The 23,064-nt window shown below is 36.6% G+C and overlaps 1 protein-coding gene, 1 long non-coding RNA gene and 5 other non-coding genes across 7 annotated transcripts in view; 6 read left to right on the top strand and 1 right to left on the bottom strand.

Annotated features, from left to right (window-relative positions):
• Positions 1 to 647: 647 nt before the first annotated feature.
• On the top strand, positions 648 to 6,463 carry LOC121315913. The gene is made up of 7 exons (XR_005950344.1): positions 648 to 732; positions 1,535 to 1,639; positions 2,117 to 2,175; positions 3,895 to 4,033; positions 4,471 to 4,529; positions 5,694 to 5,751; positions 6,346 to 6,463. It is a non-coding gene; the product is annotated as an uncharacterized LOC121315913 (long non-coding RNA).
• Positions 1,812 to 1,946, top strand: LOC121325940. The gene has a single exon (XR_005951391.1). It is a non-coding gene; the product is annotated as a small nucleolar RNA SNORA13 (small nucleolar RNA).
• Positions 2,553 to 2,687, top strand: LOC121325950. The gene has a single exon (XR_005951393.1). It is a non-coding gene; the product is annotated as a small nucleolar RNA SNORA13 (small nucleolar RNA).
• Positions 4,202 to 4,336, top strand: LOC121325935. Its single transcript, XR_005951390.1, has one exon. It is a non-coding gene; the product is annotated as a small nucleolar RNA SNORA13 (small nucleolar RNA).
• On the top strand, positions 5,483 to 5,617 carry LOC121325946. The gene has a single exon (XR_005951392.1). It is a non-coding gene; the product is annotated as a small nucleolar RNA SNORA13 (small nucleolar RNA).
• Positions 6,014 to 6,144, top strand: LOC121325956. Its single transcript, XR_005951394.1, has one exon. It is a non-coding gene; the product is annotated as a small nucleolar RNA SNORA13 (small nucleolar RNA).
• Positions 6,464 to 7,667: 1,204 nt separating the features above from the next.
• The window catches only part of LOC121315906 (band 4.1-like protein 4A), an 87,497-nt gene continuing 72,100 nt past the window's right edge, over positions 7,668 to 23,064 (bottom strand). Inside the window, exons 16-24 of the mRNA XM_041250504.1 lie at positions 21,593 to 21,706; positions 19,125 to 19,169; positions 16,566 to 16,643; positions 12,588 to 12,707; positions 9,728 to 9,775; positions 9,300 to 9,368; positions 9,096 to 9,206; positions 8,486 to 8,567; positions 7,668 to 8,017 (exon numbers count right to left, since the gene is read on the bottom strand). Coding sequence (XP_041106438.1) covers positions 7,907 to 8,017; positions 8,486 to 8,567; positions 9,096 to 9,206; positions 9,300 to 9,368; positions 9,728 to 9,775; positions 12,588 to 12,707; positions 16,566 to 16,643; positions 19,125 to 19,169; positions 21,593 to 21,706 — 778 coding nt within the window. The 3' untranslated portion in view covers positions 7,668 to 7,906. The remainder of the gene's footprint in view (positions 8,018 to 8,485; positions 8,568 to 9,095; positions 9,207 to 9,299; positions 9,369 to 9,727; positions 9,776 to 12,587; positions 12,708 to 16,565; positions 16,644 to 19,124; positions 19,170 to 21,592; positions 21,707 to 23,064) is intronic.

The raw sequence follows: 23,064 nt of genomic DNA, 5'->3' as shown, positions 1-23,064 counted from the left end.
ATCACAAATGCTACATTAGTCTTTGTAACATGCAGTGGTGAATCTGACAATATTACTGCCAGTACTACAGCTATGGCCACATGCTTTGCATCACCCAATTGTATCGCAAAATTATATCGTAAAAGTCTACCGGAAACCATAACAGTAGTACTTCATGTTAGATTTCGAAATGCCACATAAAAAAAAAAAACAAACAAAATAAAAAACAAAAGTTTTTCGTTAAATACTGTATGTGAAATAAAATAGAACACCTGGCACGAGTGATTAGTATTTGTTACTATATTAAATCATCTATTCCAAAGACAATTGTGCATACTGTGAGCGAAATTAACTTTTCTACGTCCCGTTGTTCATGGAATGCTTTGTCTCACAATGTTAAAGCAGCACGCTCTCTACCAAAATTTAAGGACATGGGGGTCATCTGTTTGTATCGTGTCTGTATTGGTGTTTGTTGTTTAAGTACTTTTTTAAAATTTATTTTGGCACGCCAAGGCTTTTTAAAATTGGGTTTGAGCAAAAAACAAGCCAGTGAAAACCTGCTTTCGCAGTTTGTCCGCCGTCCAGACGTGACGTGTTAGTGATGCACCTTCTTAGACTCTGATTGGATGTTGGGTGCTGCACTGGAAGCTCTGTCATACTGATGTCACTTCCTGTCGAGGGTCTTTTTCTTCTTGTAGTCTACACGGAAACAATGTGTTGCATCGTAACCTCGTGAAAAAATAGTAGTGTATCGTGAGTATGGTTAAAATCATTCAAACATTACTTTACATCAGTGATTAGGAAGTTGCAGTGGGGCAGTTTATAAGATTGTGCAGTTTATAGAAACGCTAAACAGCTTTGTGATGTGTGCATGCCTACAGTTCACCTTCCTTTGGAATAACTTGATTTTTAGGCCTAGCTCTGTAGCACACTCAAGCCATACCGTATGTGTTTAGGGGCAGAAATATCACTTGTAAAAATGAATACAAAGTAACAAGGTTTAAAACATTAATTGCTAAAATGTTTAGTCTTAATTTGTTTATCGGTAGAAATTTGCAGTATTGATGCCAATGTGTTTCACCTTCCACGTGTCTGCACTGCGACGTGAGAGAGGTGAAAAATGTGCTTATGCAAACATTAGGAGACGGCAATTGGAAATGTTTAACGTCACCAATTATCAAAAGCGCTGTCTTCTAAATTTGTAGCATCTCAGGAAAAAGTAACACGTACATTGAAACATTGTGTTTGTGTGTGTATATATATATATATATATATATATATATATATATATGTGTGTGTGTGTGTGTGTGTTTGCTTCATGGCAACTCATGCCCGTCTGCTTCTGCTGTTTTTACAGGTAAATAAACTACAGTAAGCGGAGTTATTTACTTTACTGTTATAGTACTAACACATGTATGCTAAATAAAAAAATATGTAGTATGGTTCCCTCCCATAATTTGGATTTGCCAGAAAGTGAGGCAAACGTATTTAAATGAGGAGGGATATGTTTTAATATTGTCAATGTTTGTGCTTAATCAACTTTTTTTTAAAAAAGTGTGTTCCAGCTGCTGGAGCAGTGAAAGGGTTAATGCTGATGAATATGGATAACACCAAAGGAACGGTCCTGTTGGCACAGTCAGCTGAACTCTGGTCAGCAAATGTGAGTGGTTTAATATAGATTATGATTACAGTTAATAGATTTACAAAACCCCTTTTAATCAAATATTTCTTCACACACAAACATGTTTTGTCAATTCTTTTCAAGCAAAGTTTTTTTTTTTTATTGTCAGATATGCAAGACTAGTATTTTAATTAGTGTTTTTATTAGGGTTTGCCTTTGTGTTGCCCATTCATTGCATTTTCCAGATGGGTGAGGTGTCAAACAAGGCATACAGTGAATCTTGCACAGGCTTTCCTTCAGGAACTGAACTGTGTGTCTTGTTCCAAGTTACCTGGCAAGGACAGCAACTTTTAAATAAACTTTAAACAGTTCTGTTTTTTTTATATATATATATATATATATATATATATATATATATAATAATATATATATATATATATATATATATATATATAAATCAAATTATATAAAAAGTCTTGATGCTAATTACATTTTGGATATTTCCTCCCCTCTTAGGTATGCTGTTGATGCAGTGATTTGATTGAATTCAAAATGTGATTCTTGCTAGTGAGAAGGTATGTAAAAATGAAAAAAAGGTTGTATTTCTGGAAGGGTGTTCGTCTAGCTAATCCAAGCAGAACATATTGCATCTGTGCAATGTAACATTTTAAAACAATCGCATCTTTTAACCTGTTTTTGTATCCTGATTAAAATGTGGCAGCTGAAATATGGTCAGTCTTGGCTAATACATGTGTTTAAAAAGTGAAATAGCACAGTTATTCTAGCTAGGTTTCATTCATTTGATTTCTTGGACTTTTGCAGTAGGGCAGTACATGCACGTTTTCATTTTATGTCCACTAACAGGACAATGCAAAGGCATTTACACAAGTTTGTTGCCTGTTTGCTTTTATCAAAGACTTAGATACTCATAAATACAAAGCCCTGCAATGCTTGCCTTTGTGTTGCCCATTCATTGCATTTTCCAGATGAATGAGGTGTCAAACTAGGCATACAGTGAACCTTGCATAGGCTTTTCTCAAGGTACTCAACGGTGTACCTTGTATTAAGTTACCCAGCAAGGACAACAATACAGATGTCTTTCAGATATCAAAAGATTCTACTTTTTACTTCTGCTGTGTGTTGATTGGAATTACATTTTGCAAGTACTGTCCAATGGGTAGTTGTGATGAATTGCACTTGTCCCTGGGATCACACTTGGAGATAAGCTGCTGGTAAATGAATATAATATAAACATTTTCACAGAGTGAAATGTCTACATGATGCTTTCCAGTAAAAGCCAAATTTATATAAAATAAGCAGGTCAAGTCCCAGAGTATTTTTTGGGTGCTAATGTTTTAAAAGAATGGCATAAAGCTTTTAGGACTTTACTGGAACTGACCACATGACTGGGGCTTGATCTTCATTGTACTGCCTTTTATTGTAACTTTAATATGAGCTTAGCCTTATGTAATAACTTGCTTTTATGTTGCCCATTCATGATTCTTTTTATAAATGGAGTGTCAAAGGTAGACAGAAAGTAGCAGTAGTGAATTTGACAATATTGCAACCAGTACACATGTTTTGCATCGCCTAATTTTAGTATTGAGACATAATTAAAAAAACAAACAAAAAAAAAAAACTATATGAACATACTTTAGATCTTTTATTTAACATGTAATGAAAGAAAATACAAAATATCACTAGTGTACTGGAAGCCATCGCAGTAGTACTTAATGTTAGATTTCGAAATGCCACATTAAAAAAAAAAAAAGTGAAATAAAATAAAACACCTGGCATGTGTGATTAGTATCTGTTACTGTATTGAACCACCACAAGTACATCTGTTCCAAGCAAAGACAATTGTGCATACTGAGAGTGAAACTTTTGTACGCCCCATTCAAGGAATGCTTTGTCTCACAATGTTAAATCTGCATGCTCGCTACCAAAATTTAAGGACAGGGGTGTCATACCTTTTTTATTTTGTAATACCAAGCATTTTTAAATTTGAGTTTGAGCGAGAAAGACGAGAGAGAGAAAAACTGTCCTCGCAGTTTGTCCAGCAGACATGACGTGTTAGTGATATGCCACCTTGGACTCTGATTGGATATTAATATATTTCTGAGATATATGTGCGCTAAAGAAAAAAAAAAACAACAATATTCTAGTATGGTTCCCTCCCTGAATTAATTTTGATTTGCCAGGAGGAGAGGTAAAAATATATTAAAATGAGGAGGGATACTTTAATATTGTCAGATGTTTGTGCTTAATCAACTTTTAAAATGTGTATGTTCCAGCTGCTGGAGCAGAGAAAGGGCATGATGAACCACATGTTGTGTAGATAACACCAAAGGAATGGTCCTGTCGGTACAGTCAGCTGAACTGTGGTCAGGAAACACAGACACGTGAATGCAGAATTCCTTTTATTCAGCAAATGTGAGTGGTTTAATATAGATTATGATTACGGTTAATAGATTTACAAAACCCCTTTTAATCAAATATTTTTTCAGCACAGACAAACATGTTTTGTCAGTTCTTTTCAAGCAAAGTTTTTATTGTCAGATATGCGAGACTAATATTTTAATTAGTGTTTTTATTAGGGTTTGCCTTTGTGTTGCCCATTCATTGCATTTTCCAGATGAGTGAGGTGTCAAACAAGGCATACAGTGAATCTTGCATAGGCTTTCCTTCAGGAACTGAACTGTGTGTCTTGTTCCAAGTTACCTGGCAAGGACAGCGACTTTTAAATAAACTTTAAACAGTTCTGTTTTTTTTTTTTTTTTTTTTTAATCGTAAATAGCAATACCATTTAAAAAAAAAAAAAGTGGTAGTCTGGATGCTAATTACATTTTGGATACTTTCTCCCCTCTTAGGTATGGTGTTGATGCAGTGATTTGATTGAATTCAAAATGTCATTCTTGCTAGTGAGAAGGTATGTAAAATGATAAGTTGTATTTCTGGAAGGATATTCTAGCTAAACCAAGCAGAAAACATTGCAGAATTTACATCTGTGCAATGTAACAATTTAAAACAATAACTTCTTTTTAACCTGTTTTTGTATCCTAACTGAAATATGGTCAGTCTTGGCTAATATGTGTTTAACCCTTTGCAGTCCATTTATTCAGCGCTTGTCAGGTGCTTCGGGTCCAATTTATTTTCACACACGCTGCTAATTTTACATGTGCTGTTTAAAATGTTTTTTTCAAGAGTAAAACGGGTTTAAAAGGCACTGAATCGTTAAAGCACACCCAGTACTATATCTTCAGCCAAGCCCCACCCCTTGTTCGCTGTATTTTTCACATACCTATTTATAGACGTGCATACTGAAATCCTCTCCTGATCACTCGTTTATCACCAAACTCCGCAATAATCTGATCCAAGTCATTATTTTATTACTATAGCATCTCAAAAAGCTCTGCAAATGTCTATGGTATTCTTTGAACACAGGATGCAGAAGTATCTCCTTCATGTCCGTGTTATCTATGTGATGCATGGGGCTATCAGATACGCTTTTTCTTTTTTTTTTTCTGCTTTATTCGGCCATTGAAAGGTGTTCTTGGCTTATTCAGGAGAAAAAACGACTAGAGACCTGTGCTTTACGTCTGTTTGATGTCGGACAGGGTCCGACATCGGCTTGAAAAGGGAAAATGGTAATATCGGACCTAGTCCAACATAGGACTGCAAAGGGTTAAAAAGTGAAATAGCACTGTTATTATAGCTAGGTTCCATTCATTTGAATTCTTGGACTTTTGCAGTAGGGCAGTACATGCATATTTTCATTTTATTTCCACTAACATGACAATGCAAAGGCATTTACACGAGTTTGTTGCCTGTTTGCTTTTATCAAAGACTTAGATACTCATAAATACAAAGCCCTGCAATGCTTGCCTTTGTGTTGCCCATTCATTGCATTTTCCAGATGAATGAGGTGTCAAACTAGGCATACAGTGAACCTTGCATAGGCTTTTCTCAAGGTACTCAACGGTGTACCTTGTATTAAGTTACCCAGCAAGGACAACAATACAGATGTCTTTCAGATATCAAAAGATTCTACTTTTTACTTCTGCTGTGTGTTGATTGGAATTACATTTTGCAGGTACTGTCCAATGGGTAGTTGTGATGAATTGCACTTCTCCCTGGGATCACACTTGGAGGTAAGCTACTGGTAAATGTATATAATTTAAACACTTTCACAGAGTGAAATGTCTACATGATGCATTCCAGTAAAAGCCAAATTTATATAAAATATGCATGTCAAGTCCTGGAGTATTTTTTGGGTGCTAGAGTTTTAAAAGAATGGCATAAAGCTTTTAGGACTGTACCAGAACTGACCATATGACTGGGGCTTGAGTCTTCATTGTACTGCCTTTTATCATTTAGTGTAACTTAATATGAGCTTAGCCTTATGTAATAACTTGCCTTTGTGTTGCCCATTCATGGCTCCTTATGAATGGAGTCTCAAAAAAGGCAGACAGTGTCATTTTGCTGTTTTTCTTGAGCTTTGGGAATATACACCCTCTACGTTATTCATGGCAGAAGAAACATGTGCTGCATGACCTAATATAATTATAGCCTGAGTATGAGTGAGTTGGATGTTTAAAACATCAGATTTTGGTATGTGGCCAGATAGCTATTTATTTTATGTATGTATTTATATATGTCTTTAATCCTGCATACCTTTTTATTGCATCAGTAGGCAACAGTAATTGTACCATGTAAACTTTTTTTATTTTTTTTTCTTCTTCCAGTTTGACAATCACCTTTCTGGAGGCCTTGTAAATGATCTGTTATGTGGATGGGCATTGATTGCTGCAGTGCAGCAATTTAAAGCGTTAATCATCTTGCCAATAAAAAATGAAATACAAAGTAACTTGTGTTTTTTTTTGTTTTGTTTTTTTTAACAGTTTTGCTTGTTACTGCAGTCTGTAGCTGAATTACTCATTTTAAAATGTCCTCTTCAATCTTTTTAGCTTAAAAAGCAAACAGGTTTTTCTTTTATTCCCAAATGTTTACATATAATTTTTCAAGTTTCCATTCTACACTGTGTCTTTCATGGTTTCTGTCCAACAGTAGCACATTGAGAGACATTGTCTTGGGTTATTTCGTTACAAACTGCACTGGGGCAATATAAATGTGAAACCTGCAGGGAAGTTTAAAAGTGTGGAGAGAAATTGTGTAAACTGGATAAGATATTTGGGAAATTATTCCTGTTTGTTAATGTTGATCATTGCAGAAAGGCAAAACCAAAAATGGGAGTTCATTTATAGTGGAAAACACTTACACTACAGAATCATTATGTAACATCTGTAAAGACACTATGAAAGTGAGTGATCTGTGTCATTAATGTGACCAACTGATCAAACAATGTGGCACTTGTAATTTAAAGTAATGATCTAGAGCTGTGTACTAACAATACAGACACTGTCAAAGCATGTGGTCTGTATCATTGATATGGCCAGAGGTTACATCAGTGTAGGTTACTTTTAATTGGACAACAACAGTAGTTGAACTCAATTGAGAAAATCAAATGATACAGCTTTACCTGTCAAAGGTATTAACTCAAAGTGTATTGTTAGGTCAATGTCACGGTCACCAACACATTATATAAAATTTGAGATGCTAAAAGTCACATATGGCAGTTGTCTTAAATCTAAGGTTTGAGTGAAATCAACCATTCGATCTTTTCAGCTGAAAATGTGACATCTGAAGTGGTTTATGAGATACTGGCAGCAGGGAGTTCCAGACTTATTCAAGCTCTCCACTTGGATGTTTAAAATTCATCACAAAAACTATGGGAACTTATAACTAGATCCTTAACGGAGGGGGGGGGGGGGACGTTACAAATATACACGTTTATTTTATGTAGCTATTAGGTACACACAAAGTTTAATACTGTATAAAATGGAGGTCAAGTAGCTTGGAGCTAATGGCATATATACAACATTAAATTGGTCTTGTTTATTCTTGTGTCCACTGTCAACAAATTAGAATAAACTTGCCAGGGACATATCCATGGAATGCTGAAGCAGCCTAAAACATATTGAAATAACTGGGTCTTACATATGTCTTCTGTATATTGTAGTTTATTACCATGCAAGAAGCAGATGTACAGATCAACAGTTTGCTGAAGTAAAGAACCAGTGAAATAAAATGTTCTACAACGCGATGAATGGCGATGTTACAGCTTCTATGTACAATTTGTTTAATTTAACTCCTCCCTGGGATTGTGGGAGAGATGAGATCTTGGGAACATTCACGTTTTCGGTTTCAAGCAATAGCAGATGTGTTTTAAATACTCCTGGGTGGAGGTCACGTTTCTGCTTTCAGCCTTGCTGTGTGAACTGTTTTCACAATCTTCGTGCTGCATTTTACATCCAGCTCAGTGCTTTCTGAAAGATTATCTTTAGATCCATTTTTCTTCTGTAAAAAAAAAAAAAAAAAAAAAAAAAAAAATGGATTCACTCCAAACGGCAACAGTTCTACAACGCAGTTCCTCAATTATCAATTACACCACCAGGGGCTGAGTAAAATAAGAGTGCTGGCCCTAATAAATCACAGTATCAAACCAGTTTTTTGTTGAAATGGGACTGACAGTGTGAGCTGTAATAGGATGCTAGTCACAAAGAGAAGGTTTATAATGTGGTTAACTTTATAATGTGGTTAAAATAATCCAAATAGTAGTTGGCAGTCTTCTACGAGGGTAAATCCACAAAATAATCTAAAACTGATACATGTGCATTAATAAACACTACTCGTGTTAACATCTGCTCAAAAGTTATTTACGCAACAAAGCACACACTTGTGTATTTTTCCATTTCATAATAATACAAACAGTTGTAAAGACTGACACACATATTCAGAAGTAACATCTTTAGATGATTAACTGACCTGTTGGGAGGGAGGACCTCTAGGGCCCTGGGAATCAGCTGTGTGAGTAACAGGTAATGGAGGAACCAGGTCAGTCCTTGAGCTAAATGAGGTAAAGTAGTGTTGCATGTCAGCAACAGCAGCAGTGGGGTAATTCAACATGACTGATATCACTATCCAGTGTTTGGTTAACTCGACAGGAACTGTTTTCAGAAACACACCATGTTATTTATTTTACTGTAACATGGCAAAAACTTTGGTTCCCGACGCCTCTCACAACTACACCTAAACAGACAGAAGCCAATCTATAATAATAATGGTTTCTGAAAGCAATATCTGACAGTAAAAAAGGGTTAAGACATGATAACAGTTTATTGTGAATTGGCAATTAACATAGTAAGCATATACAAGTAATTACAAACTACTCAGAAGGCTAATGTCGGGACACAAAAGTATGCATTAATGTACATCAAGACATTTGTTGATATTTTTGTAAGTTTAACAAGAAATGGATGCACATTTAACTTTGACAAAGACCACTGTGCCCCAAGGTAAAAACTAAATTCAAAGTTTTTTAACTATAAAGTTAAGTGGTGGTTATTTTACAGTTAAATAATTTATTCCCACTTACTTTACTTCTGAAAGCACAGATCTCTCTCCATCAGAGCACTGGGAGCGGCGGTGCTGTCGGAAGCTCCTCGGTGAATGGGAGTGCTTGATCTTGACAGGGTCACCTTGAGTTCTAACAGAAGTCATTATACACAATTAATTTAAAATTCAAATAAATTCAGGACCCCCCCCCCCCCCCCCCCCCAAAAAAAAATGTTTTACTCACTCCACTTTCTTGTAAGGGATTTCCTTTAACTGCTCTTCAGTTAAACCAGATGGATCTACAAGTTCTTTCCTGCAAATAACAGCAATGATGTAAACAACAACAATACACAGTTTTAACTGGTCTATGTAGTCCTTCGGTCTCTTTTTTTGCTGACCAGCAGAAATGCAACTCCTGAAATCAGAGCCAGGTGGCAGCAAATATCCAAATAATATTTTCTAATGTTTAGGCTATCTAATGCAAAACTTGTTAGCAAAAAAAATGCAATAATGACTTGTAAAATAAAACAAGCATGAGTTTCTCATTGGTGGGGTTGTTCCAAAAAAAAAAAAAAAAAAAAAAAAAATTAAGGTCCCTCACTAGAATGCACATAATATACATAAACATATTGGTATAGGCTGCATAGAAACATAATTGTGGTGTTTACTCACTTAATATGTTTCCATAGTTCTTCTTTAGCTTGAACATCAGGGCTTCTCCTACAAGAAAAGATAAATGGGAGTATTAAATAAGCTTGGTAATATGAGTTTCTACATTTATTTTTTGGTTTAGACCCAGGTCTACATTTAAAGGGTTAACTTACTGCTCCTATAATAAGCTCTCTCTCTCTGGTCGGTGTGATATTAAGCATGCTTGTTAGTTTGGATGTCAGTAAAATTCAGTACAGATAATTCAAAGAATGCTTAGCAGAATACATTGATCTTGGTATCTTAGTTTTTAGTTTTGCACGTGATATTGATTGCTCATCATAACATTTTTCCATATAATATTAATTGTATAATTGTGTATCTTGCTTATCGTAATATCCTGTGTACCATGTTAGTTGTGTAATTGGCTGCATGTTTAATAAATTCATTGCTCGGACAAATTCTTAGGAGTTATATTCATCCGTGTGAATCAACCTTGAATAATGAACTGTATTTGATTATTCGTGCGAGAGGCTACAGAGCTTTACATTAGTGTGTAGACTTGGTGCGTTTTCAGAGGACATATCAGAGAAAGGTTATGTTTTATTGTGAAGCAGCTGTTCAATAATTGGAAGCCCGACTAAGAATAATAACAAATAACTTTGCAGAAGTATTCCTACCAATAATGTCACATTTTGTTGAATTATAAATAATTTACGCAGTTTTTCAAACAAACTTTTTTTTTTTTTTATTCAAAGCTGTAGTGGTTAAACTGAACACTGTTATATGAAGAGGTGGTTAAATGTCAGCAAAACTTGCAAAGAAAATGTACAAAATGAAATGTACTGGTTGCATAAGTATTCAGCCCCTTAAGTCAGTACTTGGTAGAAGCATCTTTTGCAGCAATTACTGCTATGAGTCTTTTTGGATAGGTCTCTACTAGCTTTGCACAGTAGGATGGTGAAATTTTTGCCCATTCTTCATGGCAATATTGCTCCAGTTCTGATATGTTTGTTGGGGATGGACTGCAATCTTCGCAATACATTTTCAATTGGATTCAAGTCAGGACTTTGACTGGGCCACTCAAGAACATTAATTCTCTTCTTTAACAAACACTCCAGTGTTGCTTTGGATTTGTGCTTTGGGTCATTGTCCTGCTGAAATGCGAATTTCCTCCCCAGTTTCAGTCTTGGCTGACTCAAACAGGTTTTCCTCAAGGATTCATCTGTACTTGACAAGGATTCCCTCTATCCTGACAAGCTTCCCAGTCCCTGCTGAAGAGAAGCATCCCCATAACATGATGCTGCCGTCATCATGCTTGACAGTTGGGATGGTGTTGATTGGGTGATGTGCCGTGTTGGGCTTGTGCCAGACGTAACGCTTGGAATTTAGACCGAACAGTTCCATTTTTGTCTCGTCTCACCACAAAACCCTTTTCCACATGTCTGCAGTATCATATACATGCCTTTTCGCAAACTCCATACGTGCTTTAAGGTGAGGCTTTTTGAGTAATGGATTCTTTCTTGCCACCTGTCCATACAGGCCAGCTTTGTGGAGGGACTGGCTTATTGTTGATGTGTGAACACTGACTCCCATCTCAGACACAGAACTTTGCAGGTCTCTCAAGGTCACTGTTGGCTTCAGAGTGACATCCCGAACCAGTTTCCTTCTTGCCCGGCTGCTCAGTTTGGGAAGGCAACCTTAATGATGGACTTCACTGCGCTGAGAGGGATAATCAGCTTGTACCCGTCTCTTGCTCTGTGCCCTACTACCACTTTATCCCTGAGTTGTTTTGAAAGCTCCTTGGTCTTCATGGTTGCTTTGTTGGATCACTATGCGAGTTGCAGCTTGAAAGTCTTTATATACCTGAGGGAAATTATCTATAACTTAAACCACTTTGAGTACACACATGCTGAAACCATTTCACTAATGTTGTGACCTTTCAAACAAATCATGTGCACCTGAGCTGATTTAGGGCTGCAGTAGCAAAGGGGTTAATACTTCTGCAAACCACTGTAGATCCAAATTCACACCTACTTGTTATAACCGAGCAGTGTCAGTCTGTATGATCAAACTACTAAACAATCTGACTTTGAAGACACTGAATAACATTTTATTTTATAAATAACTTAATGGACCAGTTCAAAATGCTCTTTCCTGAAAAGCTGTTTTCGAATTGCGAAATGCAATTTGGAATCAATTTAAAAAGTAGAATGTGCCAAAAATATAATCTTATGTGAAAAGACAAGTAAAATTTTATAGTTGTGTTAAATCACAATATTCATGGCCATTATTTAGTGTCAGTTAGTGACCTACTAATATGAAAAGCAATGTGGTTTAAATATTATAGGAATTTTAATCAGCACATGCAGTATCCTCTGGTTAGGGTTTTCTGTTTTAACCTAGACCTCACACTAAGTAAAACATTTTAAAGAACTAACATTCAATAACCACTTTGAAATACTGAAGGGGTTTTATACATAAAATAACATTTCTTAAACATATTTCAGGAGTTATTGAAAAGCAGGGTACAGCCATCACTGTCAGCTTGAAAATCCCTTCCAATTTCATTCCATTAATTGGTTCTAAGAACTTTGTTTTCATAACAGTGAGGTAGAAACACACATTAGGGTAATGCAAGTGAACCAAAAACGTAAGACAAAAGACAAGACCTTTATATATATATAAATGTACTACACGTGGAAAATAATGATAATGAAACAAAGAGACAAAGTGCTTGCTTGGTACTAATTGTATTATGGAGCTATAGCTGTGTTTGCTAGAGGCAGGTGTATTATATAAAACATGTACACTTTTCTAGGGATATTACTGCAGTTCAGTAATTTGTATGAAACAAAATGTGGATACATGGAAAAGCACTTACGATCGTGACCGGTGTCTGGATCGCCTGTAGTTAGGGTCATTCTGAGACCTCTCCTTCTGCCGTCGCAACACAGCTTCCCACTGAGGCGCTGAATCCACCATTTCATTTTCCTGGCGTGACCTATATAGCAACAAACTGTTAGCATGTATTACACCTCGCTACAGCGTTAATGCATCCATCGTGAAGTCCAAATCTTATCTAGACTTCTTCTTTTAAAAAAATATAGCGTAAAACTAAAAACCTTGACATGCAACACTGATGGAGTCCCTAGTGTATGTAAAGCATGTACATTTATAACCACCAAACACTCTTCTCACTTTGTTGTAGGTCTCCTGGGGATAACCAGTCTATTGTGTCCAGGAAAGGAATTTCTTGCTGGTCTAACAAAAGTGAAGTGCCATTTGTTTGTTTAACTCAGGATCGGAGTTGGGGGTAACGCGTTGGTAACGTAACACACTACCATAATAATATTACATTTCTTAATAACGAGTTAATATAACACGTTAAGAGTTTTGATTTGAGTAATAATATTACAGTTACTCTCCGTAAAAAAGTAACAAGTGTGTTCTCGCTACATTATTAGATTATTATTAAATGATGTGGTGTTTAAATCGGAAGCAAGCAGCAGTAAATTCAACAAGGCTTATTTACTTATGAGCGCCATATGAAAATCACTATACAAGAACACACAGCATGTAATGTCTATGCAACAGCACCACTTGGACTGTTTGATAATTAAAGGAACATAGCCTACCTACTGGTATTGTGAAAATAACCCCATGCCTTGTAGTATACTGCAATTGATGCGTTAAAACAAGATTACTTGGATTTTTAAACTAAAGGTTAACCTGCGGTTTGAAGAACTCAAATTGCATATACAGTAAAAATGAGGACGGCTTCAAAACCTTTTTTTTTTTTTTGTTCAAAGTTCACGTAGTTTAATACAGCCAACAGTGACCATAAGCCTTTGCCAAGATTTCAAGCTTTTTTTCCTGATATGGGCGAGTTAGAGATAAGTGTCACTATTTTAATGTCTGCGTTCATATATACTGAAAGGCTATCTCAATTAAAGTAAATGATTACGTGCTGTTAGTTTTGTCAACTGTTAACTGAAGCTAGCAAATTGCAATATTTAGTTTGATTTTACGGTGTTAATTTGTTTTGTACCTTAATTGTTTCCGTAGCTAATGAGAATACTGTGAGGAGTGTGAATTTGTGCAGGGGATGTTGTGGAGTGTGCAACGATCCGTACTGTGCTTCCATTTTATTTAACTGTTTTAATTGTAACACGGTTTAGAACATACTACTGGCAGATTACTTTGTTTTCTATTATTGCTGAGCCTTTGTAATGAAGTAGCTGATTAATGAAACTTGAGTGGAAGCAAGATAATATCGCCCAGCCTGATTCATTTTTAGTTGTCTACGCTACTGACCCGTGAACTAACGTAACCCACGGCCTTACAGTTTATTTGTTTGGCATACATTTAGAAAACGCACTACCAGACTATGGATATTAGTCACAGTTGTTTCGCAGGGCAAAAGGAAGGAATGTAATGGATAATATAACGAATAATATAGCGCGCTATTTTTTTAAAGGAACTAATATGTAATACTAATATTATTACTTTTTTTCTCAAGAAACATATAACGACTAATACATTACTTTTTATCAGTAACGACTCCCAGCACTGCTCCGACTCCGCACTGCTCATATATATATATATATATATATAATATTATATATATATATATACTTATATATATAATATATCTATATTAATGAAACTACTACTGCTGCAAACGTTGTACACTTGTCATATTGTCTTATAATTAAACGATTATGTTTTAAAGTGAGAATCTTACTGAGACTGGTTTTATCCGTAGGGAAATCTTTATCGTAGACAACTGTTGTACAGACCGTCGGTTGCGACATACAAACTAAGTACTACATCAACACCAGTTATGACCGAATACGACAGTGGCTTAGGAGTGTGAAAAACCTCCGAATTTTCCCAGGCTTAGAGAAGAAATTCTTTACTGATGCACAAAAGAAACGTAACACTCAGGTGTCTTGGATTTAATCAAATATTTTAAACAGAGACATCAAACAAAATCACAGAAAATGTGAACAAAAATACAGATCAAAGAATCAAATTTTCAGTATGAAACATGACACACTGTCAAAATGAAAACATTACAAAGTTAGTATCATGTATGTCCTCCCTGAGCATTAACATAATCCTGACAGCGTTGATGCATAGACCAGATCAGCCTCTGGATAGATTGCTGCAGGATGTTCTGCCACTCTTCCTGTGCAGCTGCAGCTAGCTGGCGAAAGTTGGCTGGTTGCGATTGTTTCCTGTGGATGGCACTGGCGATTTGGTCCCACAGATGTTCTATTGGACTCAGGACAGGAGAAAAAGCTGGTCACGGCAAGACCTCAACATTGATTTCTTGAAGTCGTGCAATTGTAATCCTAGCACTGTGCAGTATTGCATTGTCCCGCTGGAAAATCAACACTTTTGGATTGGCTTGCAGGAACAGAAAAAACTGTCGTCTCAAAGACTTCAATGTATCGCTGAGCAATAAGGTTGCCCTCAATCTGCACCAAAGGTGTTCTTGTGTTAAAGGAGATTTCTTCCCCACATCATCACACTTCCACCGCTCCACCAGTTGGCTTGAACAATGCAGCAGTCAGCATAATGATCCTGAGCCAGTTTGGTGACCCTCTGTCTTCTAGGACGTGGCCTGTCCCTGGTTTCTCTGGACTAGTCTGCTGATTGTTGAAGCACAACATCTCATTCTCAGGGTAACTTCTCTCACAGACAGGCTGCCTTCAATCATGCTGATAGCAACCAGGCGATCTTCACTACTCAAGTGGGGCGCGGTTGTATCTTTCACTCCTCTTGATTTAATTAAAATCATGTCTTATCGAATGGCTATTTATACAGATTTATACAGATTTTAATCAACTCATTTTAATTTTTTTAATTTAGTAGTCGGCAATTGATTTGATCCCATTTTTCTAACAATTTGATATATCCAATTGTATTTTTAAGCTCTGTTTACTACTCTGCAGGCCCGTCAGGGCGCCAACCCTGAGCTACAGCATTGGAGGACAACGCAGCTTTGGGCAGCTTACAGGTAAACCTGCAGGCACCCGGCGAGTCTACAGGGGTCGCTGGTGCGCGGTGAGCCAAGGACACCTTAGCTCACCCAAGCCACACCCCCCCCCCCTGACGCACCACTCAATTCAAATACCAGATACTGAGCACCCTGAGTTTTTATGAAATCACATGATTTGAGCTCAGTATTTAGTTATCCCAAGGAACAATGCTACTCAAACAAATCAACAAACCTATCTGCTCACTATTTAAAACGTAAACAACATTATGTATGTGCCCAATGAGCTATCGATGTAAAGACTGTTACGTGTGAGATATTATTACCACAATAATATGGCTTTTTCTGGTTCCGCACTTGATATCACATAAAAAGTAAATCTTCTATACAATTGACGGGGTACTTCGTTGTCTCTGTGCATGTTTTGTATTATTTTGTATTATTATTATTTAAAATACAGGGTGGACGAAAAGCTGTCCGCCATCACTGTTATTGTTTTGTGTTTTAAAATACCTTGTGAGAATGCGTGACTGTCGGCTAGTAATTATTGAATTAGCTGACAGTCATTCATCTTTAGTAAACCCGTGCAAAATGTGACCGAGGGGTTAACAAGATAATTGATAGCAAGTTATGGTAATTCCTCTGTTTTGTTCAATCTTTTTATTTAATAAAAGCTGAGCACCTTTGCGTTCTAGTTTTGCCCCGCAATGACTGTGTGTAGTGCCTTAATTTCCTGGACTGATGTCACCAGCAAAGCCATCCTGTTCACAGCAATGTTATCTGGAAATAACCAAGGTACCCTTGGGCTGGTTCCAAGCTCAATAAAATGGGATGCAGGTAGCAGATACATCCTACCTATTTCTTTTTTTTCGATGATCCCTGTTGGAATTTTCTGACTCACTCCCGCTGCTGGTGTTTCCACGGGAACGTGACCTGATGAGAAACAGAGGCTTAATGAATCAATTCTTCTTAAAACTCAATTGTACTAGTGGGTTAGTTTAACGCCAGAGATTCTATGGTAAAACTTATAAGAAACCAAGTCAAGTAGAGACAGTGGTTTTGGTTAATGACACCTTCAATACTTGACTTAGTTTTTTATGTTTTACCTTAACACCATAAATGTACTGATGAATGGATCTGGTATAGCTGTCAGTTTCAGTTTCTCAGTGAAATGTCCCTGCAATTCAACCTAACCTGCCAATGGTTTTCCAATGTTCACATTGGTTCCACTAAAGAGGCTAGTAACACTTTGTTATGACTAATAGTTTTATGTCTTCCACCACAAACTGCAGTGTTTCCTTGGCTGTACACTAGACCAATTAAGTAGAAGGTAAAGTCATCTATAGTTGGTGATTTGAAATATTATACTTGCAAAAGTATGTATCAATTAAGCAGATTTCCTTTAATGTGTAAAATCTGTTTTTAGTGAGGCATGCAGTATTATGAGCCTCAAACACTTTGTTCAACACTAAAGCAGATAATATAGTACAATGTGTGTTGCTTGGGATAATGCTGTGTTTCTATATATCTGTCTTCCTACAAAACAAAAGCAAATTATTTAAAGGATATGTATGCACAATAGAATCCCCCAGAGCACTAATGATATGTAGGCTACCTGCATTGTCTGCTTACTTAACTATAGTACTGCCCTGGGCTGTTGTTTGACCTAGGTCTTGACTATACAGATGTATTATCTCCAGGCCAATCCATTAGTTTGAAACCAGTGGAGATCTGACAGCAAAAATGCTGACATACCCAAAAGGGTGTGCAAATCACAGAATTGCTAGGGTTCAGTATTCATTTGAATAACTTCAAGTTTTGGATTAGTAATTATTTAATGGGGTAAATGAGACACCACTGTTATAGCTGCATTAGTCTACACAACTGACACCGAGAAGCACTGATGACAAGGGCCAAAATGTTCCATTTTCTCTACCACTCTCCCAATATGTGCTTACTAAACAATCACAGGGATGTTCCCCTGGGATGTCTTGATTGCAGACTCTAACCAGAAAAATCTATATTCTTTTGTTCTACAGCCTGCTATGAAGACTTGTACAAGTGAACATCCATTGCAAAAAATAAAAATAGAAACATGTTTTATAACAATGAGATATCATGACCACATATTTTTTGTGTGTTTATATTTGTTTTATCCTTGTTCTGTTTTGTGTTTGCTTTGAATGCTGATGCAGCATCCATTTCTGTTTGAAGCACCAATTTGGCACATCTATCATAAGTTGTGACAAACATAACAAAATGTGAAACAAAACCGAACCAGGTAACTACAGACCAATAAACCTGACTTCTATTACATGTAAACTTATGGAAATTATAATAAGATCCAAAATGGAAAATTACCTGTATGGTAACAGTATCCTGGGAGGCAGTCAACATGGTTTTAGGAAAGTGTCTAACTAACCTGCTTGTTTTATTTGATGCAACATCGACAATGGATAATTGCAAAGCATATGACATGGTTTATTTAGATTTCCAGAAAGCTTTTGACAAATTCCTGCATAAAAGATTAATTCTCAAAATGAACGGAGTAGGGATTCAAGGAAATGCATGTACATGGATTAGGGAGTAGTTAACATGTAGAAATCAGAAAGTACTGATTAGATGAGAAACCTCAAAATGGAGCAAGGTAACCAGTGGAGTACCACAGGGATCAGTATTATGTACTCTGCTATTCCTAATCTACATTAATGACTTAGATTCTGGTATAGTAAGCAAACATGTTAAATTTGCAGATGACACAAAAACAGGAGGAGTGTCAAACACTGTTGCAGCAGCAAAGGTCATTCAAAATGATCGACAAGATTCAGCACTGGGCAGACGCACGGCAAATTACATTTAACAGAGAAAAGTGTAAGGTACTGCACGCAGGAAATAAAAATGTGCATTATAAATATTATATGGGAGATACTGAAATTAAAGAAGGAATCTATGAAAAAGACATAGGAGTTTATGCTGACTCAGAAATGTCTCTTCCCCAAATCTAGACAATGTGGGGAAGCTATAAAAAAGGCCAGCAAGGTGCTCGGATATACTTGAATTGTGAGGGTCTGGAAACAACTCCCCAGTAATGCTGTTGAAGCTGACACCCTGGGATCCTTCAAGAAGCTGCTTGATGAGATTCTGGGATCAATAAGCTACTAACAACCAAACGAGCAAGATGGGCAGAATGGCCTCCTCTTGTTTGTAAACTTTCTTATGTTCTTAATAGTGCAAATGAGATTTATATGGACTCATGTTTTCATAAATTTTGCAAGTGATTTTTAAGCAAGGTTTTATAATGCGCTGCTTCAGCCTTTTTTACATTCACAGGGGATATAGCATTTCACCCATATAAATACAGTACATACTTACAGTTTGACTTGATACTAGGACACTGGAAATGAATAAACATACCTTCTGCCATGTTTTAAATCTGTCTCATCATTATTTTGGCCTTTCCTGTGAAAATTAAAAGAAAGAAATATGAGTTTATTTTAGTACATGTTAGATTATTGGTGTTTATTTATTAATTACAAACACTTTTCTGGGAGTACACCACAAAGAGACAACATTGAATTTACTTTTCTATGGTAGATAGAAAATTGGCTCTTATGAAAAGCATTTGCAGTCCAGATGCAGTAAAATGTAAAACAGATGGAGTTGCTCTATATCCAATAACACTTTGCACATTAGGTTCTGATTCTTTTCTTTGGGTAAATGATCCAACACAAGCTCCTGCAGGTGCACTAGGTCCGTTCCAATAATAGATTCCAGGTATGATTCAAAGCATTGTTGCTCTTCAAAGAGGATCTATGCAAGACAATGATTTACAATCAATCTACAATCGTACTGTACGTTTTTAATATTGGAGCGGGCTGTAACCTCGTACCAGCGAGGAATGCTGTGTCTTTAGCATTAAGGCAAAGGGCTAGTCCCTAAGCTTTCAAATCCAGTTTTTCAACCTTCGACCTCCTTATCATTGTGCAACTGAACAGTTAATTTTTAAGATAGTCTCATCACTTTGAAGTCTCTGATGGTACAAGTCAGCACTCTTCCATGTGGTGGCCTGCAGCTTTTGTTTCTTTAGTGCTGGCTTTGGAGGACAGAGAGTCCCTTTTCATAGGACACTTATCCCAGCACAGAGAATATTACAGAAAGCCAGAAAAAAACTAACAATGATGAAGGGGGTAGGACATTTAACAATAACAAGATAATTGTTCTGTTATTCAGCCACTCATTGCCCTCCAGGCTATTAGATAACATGAGTTCTGCAGTCATCATGTGACCTAAACAGTATCTTGCCCTTCACACAGAGGTAAAATAACCTTTAAGAGAATGAAACATGACATTGTAATCATAATGACATTTGCAGTTCTGAATTTATTGACTAATGTATTACCTAAACATTAACAGCCAATGTTGTTACACATTAAGCTTGTGTGCTACCACTAGAGGGAGTGATGATACTGCGACAGCAATGCTTGAACAAAGAAATCCCAATACCTTTTGTCGTCTGAGAATCAGGACAGTGAAAATCTGAATGTAAAGATTCTCGGGTGACATTCTCTCAGTGATTATTACTATGAAACAGATTTATTAACCAATTTTGAACGCAAAACTATGTCATATAACTAGCCTTTTTTTACATGATACAAAAAAATAACAATTGATGATTAATAATCCATTAGAAAAAAAAAGCTTGACAGACAAAAGCAGAAAGTTTAAGAAGTCCCCTCAACACATATTTCTTCCAGTTTAAGGGATTGCATTGTGATCTTTAACCACAAAGCATTTTTTGAGCTAGTTTTAGTTAACGTGTGCATTCTGTAAACTGTTCTAAATGTAAGGGGTAAGTGTTTAAAGACATTGTGACAGATCGAACGAATCCTGATGTTAGATCTCCTTTCCGACCTGTGAGGGCACTATGTAAAAGGAATGGAGTACCCTTAACTAAATGGCATGACAATTTATTCCTTAGGGCAGGTGGAAGTCGGTCATTTAGGAAGGGGGCGGAGCTACGGCACCCAAGCTCACTGACTTGGACGGTAGACGGCGTGGCATCCAAGGATTGGAGGAGTGGATGCACTCGTTACCCTAGGGGTCATGGGCGAGGGTATAAATAGGGGGCGTAGTGAAAGTGACCTTTTCCTTTGTAATGGTTAGCAACAACCTAGAAGGAGTCCCCGTCATTTGTGAAAGTAACCATGAGTGTTTGTTAGTTTTGTCTTGTAATGCTGTTTGTTTGTATTGTCTGTTTCAAGATTACTAACATGATCCAGAGCTGCAGCCACAGGCCAGCATCAAACTTGGATATCATCACTCACTTTTCACTGAGGAACCTTTTCACCATGAGCATGTAATTCACGCACTGTAGGAACTGTGTCTGTATTTTGTGTTTTGTGTGGGTGAGAAAAGACTGGACTTTTGGTTTCGGGTCAAACCCGTGGGATTACAAACAGTCGCTGTACCACTTCCATCATTATTATTGTTTACACGTTTTGCCATAAAGCTCTGAACATTATAAATAATTTAATAAACACCCTTGCACCTGTAAATCATTGTCTGCATGATTAATTCACCATGCACTGCACTCACCTGCACATACTCACCACTTTGCCACAGACATTTAATTATAACTATTCCTAACATGTATGTGTGGTATTAATGTCATTATAAATGTATTCCACGGAACAGCCAACAATGTGTCAGTTTGGGCCATTAACATAATACATATACTACATCTGTAAACTGTTTATAAAAATGGTACAACAATGCTAATTCTTGGTGCTTAATTCCATAATGCACTGATCCTAGTAAACAGCCCATGAGTACAGTGCATACAGGTCTAAATGCCACGAGTGAAACAGGGTGTGTATTGTTACCTGCGTCTCGCTGGCTGCACAGCGTCGTTCTCACTTCCACCAGAAGGGGTCCGTCTTCGTGGGTTTGGAAATTTTGGTGATTTTTTTCGCTCATTTGGAGAATTATATAAACCACTTAAAAAGGCAAAAAAATTGCTTATTTATACATATAATTCAAATAATCCCTTCATTTCAGAACACTACAATGGTATACTGAGGTATTGTTTATTTTGTTTCTTATTCTGTGCTCCATCGTCACAGTTGGTACAATTCTGAAGCACTCGTCTATCTTGACGTTGTTTTCTCTGCCAAAAAACATCAGTATACTGTATATTTATAACCACACTGAAGTAAATGGATTTTGTGGTGTTAACCATATAAATCAAAATACCTAACAACACACCACACTCTTTAAGTCAAGGAAGATTATCATATTGAAGTACTGTTGGGTGTTCAAAGGCTCTCGGTACTGATTAGGTACAAAATAACTGTTTAATTTCTTTGATGTTAATCAGTAGAAATAGGGTGGATATCTATAAAAGTCAGCTATGATTAAAATGCAAATCTGATAAATGTGTAATCTGGTACTAATGTATATAAAACATGTATCAGGAATTATAAAATTGTGCATGATTTTCATCAAATTAGGTTCAACTGTATTGAGGTCATTTTTGAGGAAAAACTGACATGGTATTATTACAGAATCAAAAGGTGTTCAGATTGTCTTTGTTAAAATTTTTGTAACATGAACATATTTATTACCCATAATCAAAAATGGCACAAACAGAACTTTGTCAGAAAGACTTTGATCATTCTGGCCTAATGTGACAATGGTTTGTTAACTGTATAACTTTTTTGGATATGAGCACGAGGATGGAGATAAACAGCCTATAATGCACAATCATTCTTGTTAATGAAGTTGCGGCTCATTATGTATTTATCATTTTCATTTCACTCGGTACAGGCTGGTCCTCCACCATCTGGGGCTTTGGAATCCCCAAGGGAATCCAGCTAACTAGTATTCCAGTCCAATCTCAGACCTTACCCACTTCTTTCAGCTTGTCTGCCACTTAAAATCACTTAAGATTACTGTTTCTGTTGCTTTGTACAGCTGACCAGCAGTGTGTGTTCCCCTACAGTACACTAGTCAGAGTGACAGACAGATACAGAGGTCTCGAGCAGCTGAGGTCTGGAAGTGCTTGTCACTTACTTTCTCGTGCCTCCAGAACTCATACAGCTCTAACGTTCGCTACATTTGCCTCTGTTCAATTTTAATTACTAGGTCATGTTTGAAAACGCAATGCAGTGTTTAAAGAAATGGTAATATGCTGTCAAGTGTCGCTGTGCTGCTTACTTACAGTCACAGTTATGTATTTTATTGAATGTATTATTTTACACAAATTGGAAATACCCTTGCTGTGTAAAAATGATTTAGACAAGCAAACTGCTAAACATTAAAATAAAAACTGGATACAAATATGTTGCCTTACACA

Source organism: Polyodon spathula, chromosome 1 (genome assembly GCF_017654505.1).
Source record: "Polyodon spathula isolate WHYD16114869_AA chromosome 1, ASM1765450v1, whole genome shotgun sequence".
NCBI lineage: Eukaryota > Metazoa > Chordata > Actinopteri > Acipenseriformes > Polyodontidae > Polyodon > Polyodon spathula.
The sequence above is the reverse complement of the archived record's forward strand: the minus strand, read 5'-3'. Positions and strand labels throughout refer to the sequence as shown.